Genomic DNA, 20882 nt, shown 5'->3' with positions numbered 1-20882 from the left:
CATACGGGGGGGTTAGGATGAAAGGTTTAAACCAGGGGATAAGGAAGTAAACAAAAAAAGGTCCGGTATATTGGACCTGCATGACTACTGCAGGGGAGGGGGGAAAAAATGACAGTAACTTGCAGCAGTATAGAAAAAGTGGGGGGCGGGCTGACGGAGCAGGCACCCCCACTCAAGTATAACATCTATGGAGAGAATACAAACATGTTAAACTAAGCCTACGGAGCTGTAGGTGAGGGCATAGGGGGCAACAACATATAAACAACCAGGAATAACTCCAATAAGTTGCAATTCCCCTAGATGCAAAAATAAACTTAAATAACGGTAAATAACCAGCATAGGACAACAGACATAGAGTGACAAGTGAATGAGTAAACCTGTAACATATATATCAGGATAAATGTCAACAACTGGAATGGACACTGTAATCTATGGAACCTTCCCCTCTCGGTAGGGGGGGAAGAGGTCTATTACTTCAGAGAACCGAAAGGAATTTGAAAGGACCCAGGACTGCGAGTAGGGGGTTCAGGCAGGTGTCCATTCCCGGTGGATAGAAGTAGCGCGGGACAGTACAGATGGCTTTTGAACAGTGATGTCCCAATCTAAAAGCAATTTGACTCCCGCGTCGAGAGAGGAGATGATGTAGGTGGAATCCTCATAGGAAACTATTAGTGTGACCGGAAATCCCCAGCGGTAATGGATATCATGGGACCGAAGAGCAAGGGTAATAGGTGTAAGGGTACGTCTCTTCACAATGGTGGCAGCGGAGAAGTCTTGGAAAACTTGAAGACCCCCTAGGATATCTGAATTTTTGGATTCTCTTGCAGCTCTCATGATACGTTCCTTAACCATAAAGAAATGCACACGGAGAAGGGTGTCCTTAGGGAGGTCAGAAGAGACGGTGCGAGGCCTTGGGAGGCGGTGGATACGATCAATCAAGGGCTCTGCGATATCCGCAGCGGGGAGGAGCTTCCTGAAAAGGGCGATGGCATAAGGCTCCAATTCCGAGTTAGTAACAGAATCAGGGATGTCCCTGATCTTGATGTTGTTGCGACGAGATCTGTCCTCCATATCAGCTAATTTAGACCGGAATTGGTCCAGATCTTGTTGTTGGTGATCGTGGGAAGTGATCAATTCGTTGTGGGAGGCAACAAGTTCTTCCACCTTATGTTCCAAGTGGTCAGTTCTGTCCCCAATTGCCACTAGCTCAGTCTTGACATCGCGGACAGCTGAGGTTAGGTCTTTAGAGAGTTCCAATTTAAAAGCAGACAGCATCTGTCAAAGGGATTTAACTGTCAGAGGTTCATCAGATTCGCAGTCAACTCAGGAGATCGTGAGTGTGGATGACAGAACGCTCGACACCGCAGGGTCCGGCATGGTGGGCGAAGTGGAGATGCATTGTAAAGGGGAGATTTGAAGGGGTTTCTGTGGGGGGAAGGAGATTTTGGGGAGCACTGGGTCTTTGTTCTTTTTGGGAGGCATTTTTCGCTGTCGGGAATGTAGCCAAATAACAATGGAGGGAGCTCTTGCACGGCCGGGTCCAATCAAAGGATAGATGTGAAACAGGTACACTCAATCACAGTAGCAACAAGAACATGTCAATTAGGCAAACATGAGTGGCGGTGGAGATAAGGAACGCTCACATTGCAAAGTGTTCACAGCTGTGAGCCAATATGGCGGTAGAGTAAGTAACTTGAAAATATGGACGAAGGAGTGATTATTTGTTGGCAGCGCCAGGTACGTGGAGGCAGTGGATGTAAAAGTCTGTGTGGCAGGAGCTGAATGGAGACGGTGCCACTTACATGTAATCTGGGAGAAGCAAGATGGCCGCCGCGAGGGGAAGGTAAATTGCAGCTGCAGCACCGGATGGTAGATAAAGGGATCCGCCGCCACACAACAGTGCCCGAGGGTCCGGGTCAGGCAAGGGCCGGTGAGTGAGCAGGTACAGGGGAGAGGGAAGGCCGCTATGAGTCCCGGCACGGCCGTGCCCCGGTCCCGGAGCGCACCCCCGGGAAGGCTCTAAACTCGATGTCCCGGCTTCAGAACGGGATACGGGCCGCAAGCGTGAATGCAGCAGGAGCCGCTAGCCAGGGTCCCCGTGCTCAGTATGTTATCCGCAGCAGCTGGCAGAGCCAAATGGGGTGATGTTGGCTGCAAGGGTTAGGAGGAGATCAGGATAGTAAGCTCCTTTTAGCTGGAGCTCTGAAGCTCCACGACTTGTCAGAGCCACGTCACCCTTATTTTTTTTTTTTTAAATATTATAGTTCCTGCTATGTGTTAGAGCAGACAGTGCCCTGGGGATTTATATTCCTCAGGGTTCCTCCTAATCTGCGGCTTTAGAAGGGTTGCACCGAGCAGGGAGCAAGGGGGCTATAAGGGCGCCACGCCAGTATTCAAGATGGCGCCACCAGGATCTGGAAGTGACCTCCCGCTGCTCAGGCCCCCGGAGGCCGCTGATAGACCAGTTGGGAGCGGGCTCAGCGACAGGTGCACAGCGCAGGCCGGGGTCCCCCAGTCCAAGCGCCACTAAGCAGGAAGAGCCAGCCGCGGCGGAAGAGAGCAGGAGACACCACCCGCCTCCGACCCTCCACAGCGCGGCCGCAACGATCGGCGGGCGTCCCTCAGCGGTAAGGGGATAGCGGGTAACACTCACCATCACCCGCAAGCACCGGGTCGGAGGCGCAGAGAAGGGTATTTCAGTGCCGAGATGGGGGGGTGCGACCTCCATCCCGGGCGCTGGCCTCAAAGGGTCACGTCTCTCCGGGTCGCACTGCAATCGAGGCCCCGGCTTCTCCTGGGTCAGCAGGCTGCAACCCGCACGGGTGTAGGAAACACCCGCCAGCTCCGCAGACCGTGCGGACCAGTGCAGGGGTACCCCTGCTGGTAGGGGTGAGTCCCAATGTTACTAGGGAGCAGCCCAGGTATCAAGAATTCCTTATCCAAGGCAGGAGCTCCAGTGAGACACGTCTGCCTAGAACTGCAGCTAAGCCACGCCCCCCACTTTGCACTTTTTCACCCCCAAAATTACATGTCATTATTGGCCAGCTAAAAATAATTAAAAAAGTTAAAGTTCCTACTTAGTCATTAGGTGAGGGAGAGGTGTCACAGGGGGTTCTGAACCAAATCCTGACATTTTCACCTTAAAATAGAGATTTTCCCCAATTTTGCACCAGAGTAGGTGAAGTTTAATTCACGGTAAAATTATTGTCTAAAAATTATTGCGGCTTATTGAATAATTGAATCTTTAACGATTTGCTCTAAAATTGCAGTTTTTCACGCAAAAATGGTTATCGCAGCTAACTGAATACTCCCCAACATGTATCATGACAATCTGGGACGGTAAGTGTCATGCCTGGGTGAACTGACATGGAATGAGCATACACTTTGTCCATGTCCTGTAATGTTCTGTACTGTAAGTCACTTTTTTCTTGTTTTGTTCATACTGTTTATGCGTTTGGTAAAGCGCCATATAAAGGGCCGTAATAATGGTTGCAACTTATAAAGTTTTTTAATTGCAGCAGTAATATTTCAGTAATACTACGCATACCCATTTGCCCTGGCGGTGTGGTAGGTCAGAGATGAGGCAAATCCTTTTGCACTGCGCTTTTTGTAATTTCAAAATCAACAGCCCAAGATGCTGCGCTTATTCCCAAATGGAAAACCGTCACATTGCGTACAAACAAACAGAACAGCATCATTGAGGCTAAAATGAAGTGTAAGCAAGACGACTGATCAAAAATCGCTATGGGCCTGATGACGCAGTTTTCATTCGTTTGCAAACGGACAATGATTTATGTACTGCATATGCGCCTCTGCCACCGCAATGGTCTTGCAATGGTGGTCACAGTGTGGTGTTAGGCGCAATTTGATTAACAGTCTACAACCATTTGGGGTTGGTGACAGACAGAGGCATTTAAAATGCAGGCGTGTCGCTGACGTTTTGGTGGCATGTCAAAGCCAGCGACTGCGTCTTCAGGTGCAGTTGCACTGTATGATAACATGCAGTGATCTGTATTATAACACCCATGTATCATTATCACTTATAAATTATTATTAGATGCCTCTAACATTGGCCCTCATTCCGAGTTGATCGCTCGGTAATTTTCTTCGCATCGCAGTGAAATTCCGCTTAGTACGCATGCGCAATATTCGCACTGCGACTGCGCCAAGTAATTTTACAATGAAGATAGTATTTTTACTCACGGCTTTTTCTTCGCTCTGGCGAACGTAGTGTGATTGACAGGAAATGGGTGTTACTGGGCGGAAACACAGCGTTTTCGGGGCGTGTGGATAAAAACGCTACCGTTTCCGGAAAAAACGCAGGAGTGGCCGGAGAAACGGGGGAGTGTCTGGGCGAACGCTGGGTGTGTTTATGACGTCAAACCAGGAACGACAAGCACTGAACTGAACGCAGATGCCGAGTAAGTCTGAAGCTACTCTGAAACTGCTAAGTAGTTTGTAATCGCAATATTGCGAATACATCGGTCGCAATTTTAAGAAGCTAAGATACACTCCCAGTAGGCGTAGGCTTAGCGTGAGCAACTCTGCTAAATTCGCCTTGCGAGCGATCAACTCGGAATGAGGGCCCTTGAGTCTTAAAATAAGGTTTAAACATAATTAGCTCAATGCCAGGGAGGCCCAAATTTATCAAACACATTTATGCTGGTGAGTTAGAAAAATGAATAAACTGTCTCTTGATAATAGACTAGAGTCTGATTCAGAGTTAGGAGGAAATCGAAACAGGAGCAATGTATACCTTAGGGTGCCCAGTATTTGTCTGTTACATGCAAACCAACCAGTATCTTCCCCTGCATGCAAGAAAATAAATGAATTTGCACCCCTCGCATTGCAACATGGTTTGTTCCAGGAGCAAAATGTTCCTTGTCTCATTTGTTCCTAACGCTGAATCAGGTCCAGAATGTTTACCAAATTCTGGAGTCCTTAATGAGCTTTAGTACTGAGGTAACTCCGTGTAGCTCTCCAGTATTCACAAGGTGCGCAGAACCTGATCAGTATCCCTACTCCCTATGGCATAATAAATGAATTATAAATGGACAGATCCAATGATATAAGCAAGGAAGGAATTCAGGGTAACCAGTAGGGTTCTAGCGAGGTAGTTATAGATCAGACCAGGTGCACTTACTGCCCTCCTCCACAGCCTGGCACACAAGGCGACACATGGAGTATACGATGCAGGCTACCGCGGAGCTGTCCACCCCGCCGCTCAGAGGAAGGAGGAATCCCCCCTGAAAGACAAGACATTAGCCCAATGTAAGTACTGGTGACACGGTGCAGGCTGATGAGATGGCGTTAGGGGCTCCATCCCTTACCGTACACATAATGGGGCAGATGCAGCGTATCGTGCAAGTCCGCTTAGCTATGCAGCGCATGCTACACGGCAGAGCGTACGCATGTATGGGCGATTCACAGTCATACACAGCTCGATCACATCGCTACCTGCGGCTGAGTGGGCATTATCAGGTGTCAACCGGGCGCTTGTGCATAGGCTCATTTTAGGGAAGACGTGCTGTGGGCGTGTAGGCTTAAAGGACAGGGCTGGTGCATGTGCGCGCTGTTAGTGATGATGAGGTTTATCCAATCATAAGGACACGAGCTGTGTGGTCACATAGCTACTTAGCACATGGACTGTCGACGCCTTGCAAGTGTAAATCTGCCCCAATATACACTGGGTAAATTGTATATACAGCTTGAGTATCCCTTATCCAAAATACCACATTTTTGGGTCCCCTGCTGAGATAATGACATATATATGTTATATATTATGTGTATATATAGATATATTATATAAATATATAATATAATATATATGTATATGCTTCGTTAGCTCAGTAGGGGAACCAAAAATGTGTGATTTTTAATTTTGTATAAGAGATACTCAAACTGTGCGTGTATATATATATATATATATATATATATAGACACATACAGTATATATCTATATATACATGACATACATATACACAAATGATCGAATTGTTCCTTAGATCACTGTCTTAGACCCCATCAAGACATTTTCTGCAATTAGTTTAATTACAAGAGGAATAATAAAGAAACAGGTCAGAAATGAAAGGTACAAAGACAATGTCATACAAAAAGGCACATCAACAATAGAAGTGCCTGTACACTGCTCACTATCTTCCAAGAGTGCGTTTCCTACCTACAGTACTCAGGGAACCCTAAAGCTGGCTATACACCCAAAGATTATCTTTCCAACCAGCTAGTTGGCTGGTTGGAATGAAAGTCTGGCAATGGACTTTATTCAGATGTGGTTGCAGTAGCTGCCGCCCCCAACCGGAATCAGACTGTCAATCACTGAAAAAATAAGATTTTAAACCTACCGGTAAATCTTTTTCTCCTAGTCCGTAGAGGATGCTGGGGACTCCGTAAGGACCATGGGGAATAGACGGGCTCCACAGGAGACATGGGCACTAAAAAGAACTTTAGATATGGGTGTGCACTGGCTCCTCCCTCTATGCCCCTCCTCCAGACCTCAGTTAGAGAAACTGTGCCCAGAAGAGACGGACAGTACGAGGAAAGGATTTTTGTTAATCTAAGGGCAAGATTCATACCAGCCCACACCATCCACACCGTATAACATACGAACCAGTTAACAGTATGAAACAAAACAGCATCAGCCCGAGACTGATCAAAACTGTAACATAACCCTTATGTAGGCAATAACTATATACAAGTCTTGCAGAATTTAGTCCGCACTGGGACGGGCGCCCAGCATCCTCTACGGACTAGGAGAAAAAGATTTACCGATAGGTTTAAAATCTTATTTTCTCTTACGTCCTAGTGGATGCTGGGGACTCCGTAAGGACCATGGGGATTATACCAAAGCTCCAAAACGGGCGGGAGAGTGCAGATGACTCTGCAGCACCGATTGAGCAAACATGAGGTCCTCATCAGCCAGGGTATCAAACTTGTAGAACTTTGCAAAGGTGTTTGAACAAGTCGCCGCTCGGCAAAGCTGTAATGCCGAGACACCTCGGGCAGCCGCCCAAGAAGAGCCCACCTTCCTAGTGGAATGGGCCTTTACCGAATTTGGTAACGGCAATCCAGCCGTAGAATGAGCCTGCTGAATCGTGTTACAGATCCAGCGAGTAATAGTCTGCTTAGAAGCAGGAGCGCCAACCTTGTTGGCTGCATACAGGACAAACAGTGCCACTGTTTTCCTAACCCGAGCCGTTCTGGCTACATAAATTTTCAATGCCCTGACCACATCAAGGGACTCGGAATCCTCCAAGTCCCGCGTAGCCACAGGCACCACAATAGGTTGGTTCATATGAAAAGAGGAAACCACCTTAGGCAAAAATTGAGGACGAGTCCGCAACTCCGCTCTATCCACATGGAAAATCAGATAGGGGCTTTTGTGAGATAAAGCCGCCAACTCAGACACTCGGGTGCCCGGAGCTCTTTCACGAACGGATCCCACTACCGCACGCAGCGCAATGGAAACCTGACCGGGGATAAAGCAACAGCAGGACCGAGTGCAAAACGGTCTGCACCCCGAGGGAAGCAGAGGCGGCTGTGAGTAACCTTTCAAAAGACGTGCTGCGGCTGGGACGTAGGGGTCGTAGCATACCGCTGTGCATCCATTTACTACACAGCGCTCTCCCCCTACTGCTATCTATTAAGGAGCCTTCCAGTGACTGATACATTTTTGCTGGATACAAATAAAAAGAAGGTTGCCTTGTTTAAAGCCAATTAATTATCAAGACAGCATGGTTACAATTGGACACAATTAATGCGTACCAGTGGAGATTGTACGGATCTATCTGTGTGAATAGACAATTACTAATTCGAGCTCAGGGCATGGGACTAAATAAAGAGTGCACTATATTGTTTTTAATATCCGGATATTTATCCTTGATTTTATTTGCTGTTTATATGCGGATTGTAATAAATGTGTGATTTAAACTGACCCTGTTCTTAGCGCTCCCTTGTTTAAATATATTTTTGGTTTTTGGTAATTGGTGGAACAGTACCACCGGTGGGAGCAGTAGAGATTAGGTGTGTGTTTTAATCAATTATGGGTAGTAATTAACAGATTTCTTGGTGGTATTATCATAAAGCGCTGTGTATTTTAGAAATATTCAACTCAGACACTCGCCTTGCCGATGCCAAGGCCAACAACATGACCACTTTCCAAGTGAGATACTTTAATTCCACCGTTTGAAGAGGCTCAAACCAGTGAGACTTAAGGAACCGTAACACCACGTTAAGGTCCCAAGGTGCCACAGGAGGCACAAAAGGAGGCTGGATATGCAGCACTCCCTTCACAAAAGTCTGGACTTCTGGGAGAGAAGCCAATTCCTTCTGAAAGAAAATGGATAGGGCCGAAATCTGAACCTTAATGGAGCCTAATTTTAGGCCCAAATTCACTCCAGTCTGTAGGAAGTGAAGGAAACGGCCCAGATGGAATTCTTCCGGAGGAGTATTCCTGGACTCACACCAAGACACATACTTCCTCCATATACGGTGATAATGTTTTGCTGTCACGTCCTTCCTATCCTTTATCAGAGTAGGAATGACCTAATCCGGAATGCCCTTTTCCGCTAGGATCCAGCGTTCAACCGCCATGCTGTCAAACGCAGCCGCTGTAAGTCCTGGAACAGACAGGGCCCCTGTTGCAACAGGTCCTCTCTGAGAGGAAGAGGCCACGGATCTTCTGTGAGCATTTCCTGCAGATCCGGATACCAGGCCCTTCGAGGCCAATCTGGAACAATGAGAATTGTCTGTACTCCTCTTCGTCTTATGATTCTCAATATCTTGGAGATGAGAGGAAGAGGAGGGAACACATAGACCGACTGGAACACCCACGGTGTCACCAGGGCGTCCACTGCTACCGCCTGAGGGTCCCTTGACCTGGCGCAATACCTTGGAAGTTTCTTGTTGAGGCGTGACGCCATCATGTCTATTTGAGGCAGCCCCCACTGACTTGTAATCTCTGCAAAGACTTCCTGATGAAGTCCCCACTCTCCTGGATGTAGATCGTGTCTGCTGAGGAAGTCCGCTTCCAGTTGTCCACTCCCGGAATGAAGACTGCTGTCAGAGCGCTTACATGATTTTCCGCCCAGCAAAGAATCCTGGTAGCTTCTACCATTGCCACTCTGCTCTTTGTTCCGCATTGACGGTACATGAGCCACTGCGGTGATGTTGTCTGACTGAATCAGAACCGGTAGGTCGCAAAGCAAATTCTCCGCTTGACGAAGGCCGTTGTATATGGCCCTTAATTCCAGTACGTTGATGTGTAGACAAGCCTCCTGGCTTGACCATAGACCTTGGAAGTTTCTTCCCTGTGTGACTGCTCCCCATCCTCGGAGGCTCGAGTCCGTGGTTACCAGAACCCAGTCCTGAATGCCGATCCTGCGACCCTCTAGAAGGTGAGCACTCTGCAGCCACCACAGGAGAGATACCCTGGCCCTGGGGGACAGACTGATCATCTGATGAATCTGTAGATGCGACCCGGACCACTTGTCCAGAAGGTCCCACTGAAAAGTCCTCGCATGGAACCTGCCGAATGGAATGGCCTCGTAAGACGCCACCATCTTTCCCAGAACTCGAGTGCAGTGATGCACCGACACCCTTTTTGGTTTCAAGAGGTCCCTGACCAAGTTCAGGAGTTCTTGGGCCTTTTCCTTCGGGAGAAAAACCCTTTTCTGGTCTATATCCAGAATCATGCCTAAGAAAGGCAAACGGGTCGTTGGAACCAACTGTGACTTCGGGAGATTGAGAATCCAGCCGTGCTGCTGCAACACCCTCAGGGAGAGTGATACGCTGTTCAGCAACTGCTCTCTTGATCTCGCTTTTATTAGGAGATCGTCCAAGTACGGGATAATTGTGACTCCCTGCTTGCGCAGGAGCACCATCATTTCCGCCATTATCTTGGTGAAAATCCTCGGGGCCGTGGAAAGCCCAAACGGCAACGATTGAAATTGGTAATGACAATCCTGTACAGCAAATCTCAGGAAAGCCTGATGAGGTGGATATATGGGGACATGAAGGTATGCATCCTTTATGTCCAGGGACACCATGTAATCCCCCCCTTCCAGGCTGGCGATGACCGCTCTGAGCGATTCCATCTTGAACTTGAACCTTTTTAAGTATAGGTTTAAGGATTTTAAATTCAGAATGGGTCTGACCGAACCGTCCGGTTTCGGGACCACAAACAGGGTTGAGGAATACCCCATCCCCTGCTGAACCTTGACCACCACTTGTTGAAGACACAATTTTTTAATTGCTGCTAAAACTACCTCCCTCTCTGAGGAAGAAGCCGGTAGGGCCGATTTGAAAAACCGGCGAGGAGGCACCTCTTCGAATTCCAGCTTGTAACCCTGGGAAACAATGTCTATTGCCCAGGGATCCACCTGTGATTGAACCCAGACGTGGCTGAAAAGTCGAAGACGTGCCCCCACTGGAGCGGACTCCCTCAGCGGATCCCCAGCGTCATGCGGTGGATTTTGTAGAAGCCGGGGAGGACTTCTCCTCCTGGGAACTAGCTGTAGTTGGCAGCTTTTTCCCCTTGCCCTTACCTCTGGCAAGAAAGGAAGATCCCTGTACTCTCTTGGATTTATGCGACCGAAAGGACTGCATCTAATAATGTGGCGTTTTCTTAGGCTGTGAGGAAACATAAGGCAAAAAAGTTGATTTACCTGCAGTAGCTGTGGAAACCAGGTCCGTGAGACCTTCCCCAAACAAGTCCTCACCCTTGTAAGGCAAAACCTCCATATGCCTCTTTGAGTCGGCATCACCCGTCCATTGTCGGGTCTATAGGGCTCGCCTAGCAGAAATCGCCATAGCGTTGGCTCTGGAACCCAGTAGGCCAACGTCTCTCTGAGCATCTCTCATATTTAGGACAGCATCCTTAATATGACCCAAGGTCAATAAAATGGTTTCCTTATCCAGCGTATCAATATCAGCAGATAAGGTATCCGTCCACGCTGCTACAGCGCTACAAACCAAAGCCGACGTTATCGCCGGTCTGAGTAATGTACCAGTATGTGTGTAAATTGACTTCAAGGTAGTCTCCTGCCTGCGTTCAGCAGGATCCTTGAGGGCTGCGGTATCTTGAGATGGCAGCGCTACCTTTTTGGATAAGCGTGTCAACGCTTTGTCCACCCTTGGGGAGGATTCCCACCGTATCCTGTCCTTAATCGGGAAAGGATACGCCATAAGAATCTTTTTGGGAATCTGCAGTTTCTTGTCAGGAGTTTCCCAAGCCCTTTCAAACAACTCATTTAGCTCATGTGAAGGGGGAAAAGTAACCTCAGGCTTCTTTTCTTTAAACATGTGGACCCTCGTGTCAGGGGTCATCTGTTATATGCAACACATCCTTTATTGCAATAATCATATAATGAATACGTTTAGCCAATTTAGGCTGCAACTTCGCATCATCATAGTCGACACTGAAGTCAGAATCCATGTCGGTATCAGTGTCAACTACTTGGGATAGTGGGCGCTTCTGAGACCCAGAAAGTCCCTGCGTCATAGTGAAAGGCAGGGCTTGACTCCCTGTACATTCCCTAGACTCTGCTTTGTCCAGCCTCTTGTGTAATAAATTCACATTTGCATTTAAAACATTCCACATATCCAACCAGTCAGGTGTCGGCGTTGCCGACGGAGACACCACACTCATATGCTCCACCTCCTCCCTAGAAGAGCCTTCCGCTTCAGACATGCCGACACACGCGTACCGACACCCCACACACTCAGGGAAATCTCTAATCTGGAGACAGTTCCCCAACAAGGCCCTTTGGAGAGACAGAGAGAGAGTATGCCAGCACACACCCAGCGCCAATGACCCTGGAAAAATCCCAGATATATATAGCGCTTTTCTTTATATAATAACTGCGTCAAATTATGTGCCCGCCCCCCCCCCCCCTTCTTTAAAACCCTCTGTCACCGTGTTCAGCAGTGGAGAGTCCGGGGAGCCAGCTCCTCAGCGGTGTGCTGTGGAGAAAATGGCACTGGTTAGTGCTGAGGGATCAAGCTCCACCCCCTCAGCGGCGGGCTTCGGTCCCGCTCGATTTCTTAAAAACTGGCGGGGGTTTTAAATATACAGCCCGCAGAGCCTATATATATATATATCTGGCCAGTCCTAGAGGTTTATTATTGCTGCCCAGGGCGCCCCCCCCCCCCCTGCGCCCTGCACCCATCAGCGCCTGCCGTGTGTGTTGTGTGTGGGAGCAATGGCGCGCAGCGTTACCTCTGAGAAGATCTGAAGTCTTCTGCCGCCTCTGAAGTCTTCTATCTTCTTATACTCACCCGGCTTCTATCTTCCGGCTCTGTGAGGAGGACGGCGGCGCGGCTCCGGGACGAACAGCGAGGGGAGACCTGCGTTCCGACTTCCTCTGGAGCTAATGGTGTCTAGTAGGTCTGCTTCTCTCTCCTCAGTCCCACGATGCAGGGATCCTGTTGCCAGCAGGGCTTCCTGAAAATAAAAAACCTAACAAAATTCTTTCTTACAGAGAAACTCAGGAGAGCTCCCTGTAGTGCACCCAGTCTCATCTGGGCACAGTATCAAACTGAGGTCTGGAGGAGGGGCATAGAGGGGGGAGCCAGTGCACACCCATATCCAAAGTTCTTTTTAGTGCCCATGTCTCCTGCGGAGCCCGTCTATTCCCCATGGTCCTTACGGAGTCCCCAGCATCCTCTAGGACGTAACAGAAAAGGGGATTATTGTTTTACCTGTAAAATCCTTTTTTCCGGAAGCTGTGGTGGACACTGGGCGTGCGTCCTCACGCTCCTTTGCTGAGGTGTCCTTTCTATTGGCACTCCGTGCCATGGCTCTCTTGACCGGGGCAGTACAGTGTGTATGTGTGTGCCGGTCCTTTTTCTTTTTGGTTTCTTCTCTCCGTTACCTGTTCTTGAGGCTTGTTAAGATACAACTGGCTTCCCATGGGCAGGCGGGGTATAGGGGAGGAGGAGCCTCTGCTGCACTCTGCTGAAGTTTAACTCCTTGGTGACCGCTGAGCTCCTACACCATACCCCACAGTCCCAGTGTCCACCACGGCTTCCGAAAAAGGATTTTACTGGTAAGACAAAAATCCTCTTTTCTGTCAGCCTAGGTGGACACTGGGATTGTGGGACGTCACATAGCTGTCCCGTTACGGGCGGGAACGCTCCCGAGCTGCACTGAGGACATGACGCCCAAAGGTCATCAGCCGTGGCGAAGGTGTCAAACTGATAGAAATTGATGAAAGTGTTTGCGGAAGACCACGTAGCCGCCCTGCAAAGCTTTGCAGCAGAAGCGCCGTGGTGAACCGCCCAAGAAGGGCCAACCGACCGAGTGGAATGAGCTCTGACGGATGCTGGAATAGGCCGCCCAGCACGCAGATAAGCTTGTCTAATGGCAAAGCGGATCCAACGGGCCAAAGTTTGTTTAGAAGCAGGCCAACCACACTTATGGACATCGTAAAGAACGAAAAGGGAGTCCGATTTGCGTAAGGATTCCGTTCTGACAACATAGGTACGGAGAGCCCGTACAACATCCAAAGTGACCAAGGACTCCTCCAGAACATCTGTCGTGGTGGGTAGTAAGGACGGAACCACAATCTCTTGATTGATGTGGAACCTGGAAACAACTTTAGGAAGATAATCCATTCCAGTACGTAGGACAGCCCGATACGTGTGGAAAACTAGGACAGGAGATCTGTGAGACAGGGCACTCAAGTCGGAAACCCAGCGTGCCGAAGCAATGGGCAACAGGAAGACAGTCTTCCATGTAAGCCAAGAAAGGTCCACCGAATCCAAGGGTTCAAATGGAGCCCGCTGAAGCATCCGGAAGACTGAAGACAAGTCCCATGGATGAAAAGGAGGGACAAAAGGAGGTTGCAAACGTAGCACCCCCTGCAGAAAAGTGTGACTAGCCAAAGAATTGGCCACCTTTCATTGAAAGAGAACCGAAAGAGCAGACACCTGCACTTTCAGGGAGGCAAGCCGAAGTCCCAAGTCCATACCAGTTTTAAGAAAAGCCGAAACCCTGGACACCTGATATCTCAAGGGATTGAAATGACGATCCGAGCACCATTGAAAGTACCGTCGCCACACTCTATGATATATGCAGGCCGAAGGCGGTTTTCTGGTGAGAGCATAGTGTCGAGAACCCCCGAGGTCTTGAGGCCGACCACTCAACAGCCACCCCGTCAAAGCCAGACAGGGTAGGTCGAGGTGAAGGCAAGGACCCTGGGATTGGAGGTCCGGACGAAGAGGCAGGCGAAATGGAGGCTGAATGGAGAAGCTGCAAAGATCCGTGTACCAAGTCCGTCTTGGCCAATCTGGGGGGATGAGGATGGTCATGACCCGCTCCTGCTTTAGACGTCTGAGTACACGTGGTAGGAGAGCAATCAGCAGAAACACATAAACCTTCGTAAAGGACCAAGGAGCTACCAGAGCGTCCACCAGAAACACGCCTGGATCATGAGCCAGAGATCCGTACCGAGGAAGTTTGTGATTGTGACGGGAGGCCATCAGATCTATGTGCGGCCGACCTCAGCCAGTCACTAGAAGGTGGAACACCTCTGGGTGAAGTGACCATTCTCCAGAATGGACGTCTTGTGGACTCAGGAAGTCCGCATCCCAATTCTGTGTTCCAGGGATGTAAATCGCAGACAGAGTCGGAAGGGAGCGTTCTGCCCAACTGACCTCTTGCATGGCGGCCTGACTTCTGGTGCCGCCTTGATGGCTGATATAAGCAACTGCCGTCGCGTTGTCTGTCTGGATCCAGACAGGCTTGCCGAGAAGAAGAGGGCCCGCTTGGCAAAGAGCTCTGTATTTTGCTCGGAGCTCAAGGACATTGATGGATAGAGTCGTTTCTTGAGCTAACCAATGACCCTGGAAGGAGTGGCTGCCCGTGAACGCTCCCCACCCCCGTAGGCTGGCGTCCGTGGTCAGAATGACCCAATCCTGGATCAGGAATGGGCGGCCCATTGTGAGATTGGACGACTGAAGCCACCACAGGAATGACAGACGAGTGTCCCTGGACAGTGAAATCCGGCTGGACCTGAGCTGGAGATGTGACCTGTTCCAATTTCAGTTACAGTGGTCTGGAGCGTAATTGGGCATACTCCACCATGTCGAAACAAGAGACCATCTTGCCTAGAACCCTCATGCAAAGATGAAGGGAAACACTGCGATGTTTGAGGAAAGCCTTGAACGTCTGGATAACCACTACCTCAGCGGTGGCCAAGCCGTGGCTCTCGAGCCGCATGCGGCTCTTTCTTCCTCTGCATGCGGCTCGGGAGCTCGAGTCCTGCCTCCCGCTGCCCGACTGCAGTGCCCGCCGCCGGCCCGTGAGCCAATCAGAGCTTGCAGACCGGCAGCCAATCAGGAGTCTTAGCCGGCGGTCCACGAGCTCTGATAGTCTCACAGACCGGCGCCTAATTGGAGACAACGCCGCCGGAGACTGAGGGGCAGGAGAGGCGCACACTGTGCTCTCCTCTCCTCATAAACAGCAGAGCATCAACAAAGTGAGCAGCACTGCAGGGGGGGAGAGAGCGCACTGTGGGGACATACTTATCTGGCACCGGGGGCATATCTGGCACTGGAGGGACAAGCATATCTGGCACTGGGGGCTTATCTGGCACTGTGGGGACATGCATATTTGGCACTGGGGGCATATCTGGCACTGGGGAGACATGCATATCTGCACTGGGGGCATATCTGGCACTGGGGGGACATGCATATCTGGCACTGGGGCATATCTGGCACTGTGGGGACATGCATATCTGGCACTGGGGGGACATGCATATCTGGCACATGCATATCTGGCACTGGGGGGGACATGCTTATCTGGCACTGGGGGACATGCTTATCTGGCATTGGGAGCATATCTGGCACTGGGGGACATGTATATCTGGCACTGGGGGCATATCTGGCAGTGGGGGAATATCTGGCACTGTAGGGACATGCATATCTGGCACTGGGGGCATATCTGAAACTGGGGGGGCATGCATATCTGGCACTGGGAGCATATCTGCAACTGTGAGGACCTACGTATCTGGCACTGGGGGCATATCTGGCAATGTGGGGACCTGCATATCTGGCACTGGGGGAACATGTGTATCTGGTACTGGGGGTACATGTGTATCTGGCACTGTGGAGACATGTGTATCTGGCCCTGGGGGCATATATGTATCTGGTACAGTGGGGCATATATGTATCTGGCACTGTGGGGGCATATATGTATCTGGCACTGTGGAGGCACCCATTTTTGGCGTTTTTATTAGAGACGTGCACCGGAAATTTTTCGGGCTTTGTGTTTTGGTTTTGGATTCGGTTCCGCGGCCGTGTTTTGGATTTCCAGTCTATTCTGAACACCTCACACTATTATTTTTAGTCCTAAAATTTGCACCGAGGTCGCTGGATGACTAAGCTAAGCAACCCAAATGGATGGCACAAACACCTGGCCCATCTAGGAGTGGCACTGCAGTGTCAGACTGGATGGCAGTTTTAAAAACTAGGCCCCAAAGAACACATAATGCAAAGAAAAAAAAGGGTGCAATGTGGTAGCTGGATGACTAAGCTAAGCGACACAAGTGGGCGGCACAAACACCTGGACCATCTAGGAGTGGCACTGCAGTGTCAGACAGGATGGCACTTAAAAAAATTGGCCCCAAACATCACATGATGCAAATATATATAAAATAAAAAAAAGAGGTGCAAGATGGAATTGTCCTTGGGCCCTCCCACCCACCCTTATGTTGTATAAACAGGACACGCACACTTTAACAAACCCATCATTTCAGCCACGGGGTCTGCCACACGACTGTGGCTGAAATGACTTTTTGGTTTGGGCCCCCACCAAAAAAAAAAGCAATCAATCTATCCTTGCTCAAACTGGCTCTACAGAGGCAACATGACCACCTCATCATCATCCTCCGATTCCTCACCCCTTTCACTGTGTACATCCCCCTCCTCACAGAGTATTAATTCGTCCCCACTGGAATCCACCATCAGAGGTCCCTGTGTACTTTCTGGAGGCAATTGCTGGTGAATGTCTCCACAGATTAATTGATTATAATTCATTTTGATGAACATCATCTTCTCCACATTTTGTGGACGTAACCTCATACGCCGATCGCTGACAAGGTGACCGGCTGCACTAAACACTCTTTCGAAGTACACACTGGAGGGGGGGCAATTTAGGTTAAATAAAGCCAATTTGTGGAAGGGCCTCCAAATTGCCTCTTTTTCCTGCCAGTATACGTACGGACTGTCTGACGTGCCTACTTGGATGAGGTCACTCATATAATCCTCCACCATTCTTTCAATGGTGACAGAATCATATGAGGTGACAGTAGACGACATGTCAGTAATCGTTGGCAGGTCCTTCAGGCCGTACCAGATGTCAGCACTCGCTCCTGACTGCCCTGCATCAGTGCCAGCGGGTGGGCTCGGAATTCTTATCCTTTTCCTCACAGTCCCAGTTGCGGGAGAATGTGAAGGAGGAGCTGTTGACGGGTCACGTTCCGCTTGAGTTGACAATTTTCTCACTAGCAGGTCTTTGAACCTCTGCAGACTTGTGTCTGCCGGAAAGCGAGATACAACATAGGCTTTAAACCTAGGATCGAGCACGGTGGCCAAAATGTAGTGCTCTGATTTCAACAGATTGACCACACGTGAATCCTGGTTAAGCGAATTAAGGGCTCCTTCCACAAGTCCCACATGCCTAGCGGAATCACTCTGTATTAGCTCCTCCTTCGATCTCTCCACAGCTGCTTCTGCAAAAGCCTGATGAGGGGAAAGACCTGACCCAGGCTGGCAGTGTCTGAACTGACTTCACGTGTGGCAAGTTCAAAGGGTTGCAGAACCTTGCACAACATTGAAATCATTCTCCACTGCACTTGAGTCAGGTGCATTCCCCCTCCTTTGCTTATATCGTAGGCAGATGTATAGGCTTGAATGGCCTTTTGCTGCTCCTCCATCCTCTGAAGCATATAGAGGGATGAATTCCACCTCATTACCACCTCTTGCTTCAGCTGATGGAGGGGTAGGTTCAGGAGTGTTTGCTGGTGCTCCAGTCTTCGGCACGCGGTGGCAGAATGCTAAAAGTGGCCCGCAATTCTTCGGGCCACCGACAGCATCTCTTGCACGCCCCTGTCATTTTTAAAAAAAATTCTGCACCACCAAATTCATGGTATGTGCAAAACATGGGACGTGCTGGAATTTGCCCACATGTAACGCACGCCAGAGCCGAATTAAGGGGGGATCACAGGGGGTCAGTACCCCGGGCCTTCTAATCTTAGGGGCCCCCCCAGCTGGAGCTGTTCTGCTTCTGACACTGCTGCCCCCTGCTTCCTGCACACTGCAGTCATGCTGAGTGGCTGCACGAAGGGTTACACAGCTATTGTGTGTACAGCAATAGCAGACCACGCCTCCTCCCAGCGTCTCTGATACAGTAGAGACAGACCAAGCGCAGCGGACTAAAGCAGAGCCAGAGAAAGAACAGACCTCTGACTGCAGCTGATAAAAAGTGGCAAAGGTCAAGTCAGTTTGGACTTGGGAGAGGTGAGCGCAGGGCCGGATTAACAATGGGGCGGATGGAGCTGCAGCTCCAGGCCCCCCATCAAAATAGGCCACAGGAGGATCTACTGTACTGCTGTAGACAGGAAAGTATATTCCTGTTACAGTAGCCTGCCAGCAGCTGTCCTACCGAGCACCCCCTGACTGGACAAACATCGGGCATTCTGTTGCACTGTGTGAAAAAAGCTCCTCCAGGGCTCACTTCCACCTGCACGCAGCTCAGCCAGCAGCAACACACACAGTCAGAACGTGGCCACTCTCCCTCTCCCTTCTGACCAATCTCGTTCTTTTAGCCAGCTGCTCAGCTCTCCTCCTTCCTACAGTATGCTCCTCCCCTCTCCCCATCAGCTTCCTCCCCTCTTCCTCAGCTATTCTTTCATCTCTCTCCCCTCAGTTTCAAATGCCCCACCCCCTCTTGGCACCCCGTCCCCCTCCCCCACCTCAGCCCACAGTGGCGGAACTAGCGAGCGGTGGGCCCATGTGCGACAAAATGGCTTGGGCCCCCCTTCCCCCCCCATCCCATCCAAGTCCACCACCTCACCCCTGGAGAGGATCTGGTGAGGGGGACCTGCTCAGGGAAGTGGATACCTAGCAACAGTGTCGTAACTAGACATTTTAGCACTGTGTGCAAGAAACGGCATCGGAGCCCCACCCCTGCATGCAAAACAGGGGCAGTGCGCGCCGTAGGCGCAAGCAAAAATACATAGTGGCGTGGCTACGTGGGGAAGTGGTGTGGCCACAAAATAATACCAATTCATAAAACGGTGCACAGTAGTCTCCATTATTCAAATTACGCCGCACAGTAGCACCACTACACCAGGTAGAGACCCTTTTACACCTTACGGCGGACAGATTCCTCTTTTTACACATTACAGCAGACAGCGTCCCCTTTTTACACATTACGGCAGACAGTGTCCCCCTTTTTTACACATAATGGCAGACAGTGTTCCCTTTTTACACATAGCGGCAGACAGCGTGCCCTTTTTACACATAACGGCAGACAGCGTGCCCTTGTTACACATAGCGGCAGACAGCGTACACTTTTTAAAAATAACGGCAGACAGCGTGCACTTTTTACAAATAACGGCAGACAGCGTACACTTTTTACACATAACGGCAGACAGCGTGCCCTTTTTACACATAACGGCAGACAGCGTGCCCTTGTTAAACATAGCGGCAGACAGCGTACACTTTTTACACATAACGGCAGACAGCGTGCCCTTTTTACACATAACGGCAGACAGCGTCCCCTTGTTACACATTACGGCAGACAGCATCCCCTTGTTACACATTACGGCAGACAGCGTCCCCTTGTTACACATTACGGCAGACAGCGTCCCCTTGAAACACATTACGGCAGACAGCGTCCCCTTGTTACACATTACGGCAGACAGCGTGCTCTTGTTACACATTACGGCAGACAGCGTGCCCTTGTTACACATTACGGCAGACAGCGTCCCCTTGTTACACATTACGGCAGACAACGTCCCCTTGTTACACATTACGGCAGACAGCGTGCCCTTGTTACACATTACGGCAGACAGCGTGCCCTTGTTACACATTACGGCAGACAGCATCCCCCTTTTTACACATTACGGCAGGCAGATTCCCCCTTTTTACACATTACGGCAGGCAGATTCCCCCTTTTTACACATTGTGGCAGGCAGATTCCCCCTTTTTACACATTGCGGCAGGCAGATTACCCCTATTTACACATTGCGGCAAGCAGATTCCCCCTTTTTACACATTGTGGCAGACAGTCCCCCTTTTTTGAAGAAAGAAAGAAAGAAAGAAAGAAAGAAAGAAAGAAAGAAAGAAAGAAAGAAAGAAAGAAAGAAAGAAAGAAAGAAAGGAGAAGAATTATACTTACCCTCTCCGCTGGCTCAGGATCCTCGGTGCAGCGTCAGACGATTCCCGGGCAGGAGAGAAGGAGGAGGAGGGAGGTGGAGGAGGGAGCCGCAGCAGCGCTGTGTTTTTGGTGGAGGCGCTGCTGCCCCTCTGCTTCACTATAGGCTGTTCTCGGAAGACAGCCTATAGTGAAGCAGAGGGGCAGCAGCAGCAGCGCCTCAACCAGTAACAAAGTGCTGCTGCGGCTACACTTAACTACACAGACACCTCTTACTGACACAAGCACACTTGCTGACAGATACGCCTTACTGACACATACACCACTTATTGGCACATGCATACAGACAGCCACCCCTCCTTACTGATACAGACACAAGTTACTGATACAAACATTTAAGTGTGTGTAAGTAAGCGGTATCTGTGTCATTAAATGTGTGTGTGTCAGTGTTCCTATCTAAGGGGGTAATTCCAAGTTGATCGCAGCA

The 20882-nt window shown here is 49.8% G+C and overlaps 1 protein-coding gene across 1 annotated transcript in view; it reads right to left on the bottom strand.

Annotated features, from left to right (window-relative positions):
* NADSYN1 (NAD synthetase 1) overlaps window positions 1–20882 on the bottom strand; it is a 95693-nt gene that overhangs the window by 27961 nt on the left and 46850 nt on the right. The window contains exon 12 of the mRNA XM_063944174.1: window positions 5144–5246. Within this exon, the coding sequence (XP_063800244.1) occupies window positions 5144–5246 (103 nt within the window). The remainder of the gene's footprint in view (window positions 1–5143; window positions 5247–20882) is intronic.

Source organism: Pseudophryne corroboree, chromosome 11 (genome assembly GCF_028390025.1).
Source record: "Pseudophryne corroboree isolate aPseCor3 chromosome 11, aPseCor3.hap2, whole genome shotgun sequence".
Lineage (NCBI taxonomy): Eukaryota > Metazoa > Chordata > Amphibia > Anura > Myobatrachidae > Pseudophryne > Pseudophryne corroboree.
Note: the sequence above shows the minus strand (reverse complement) of the source record. Positions and strands in the feature narration are given on the sequence as shown.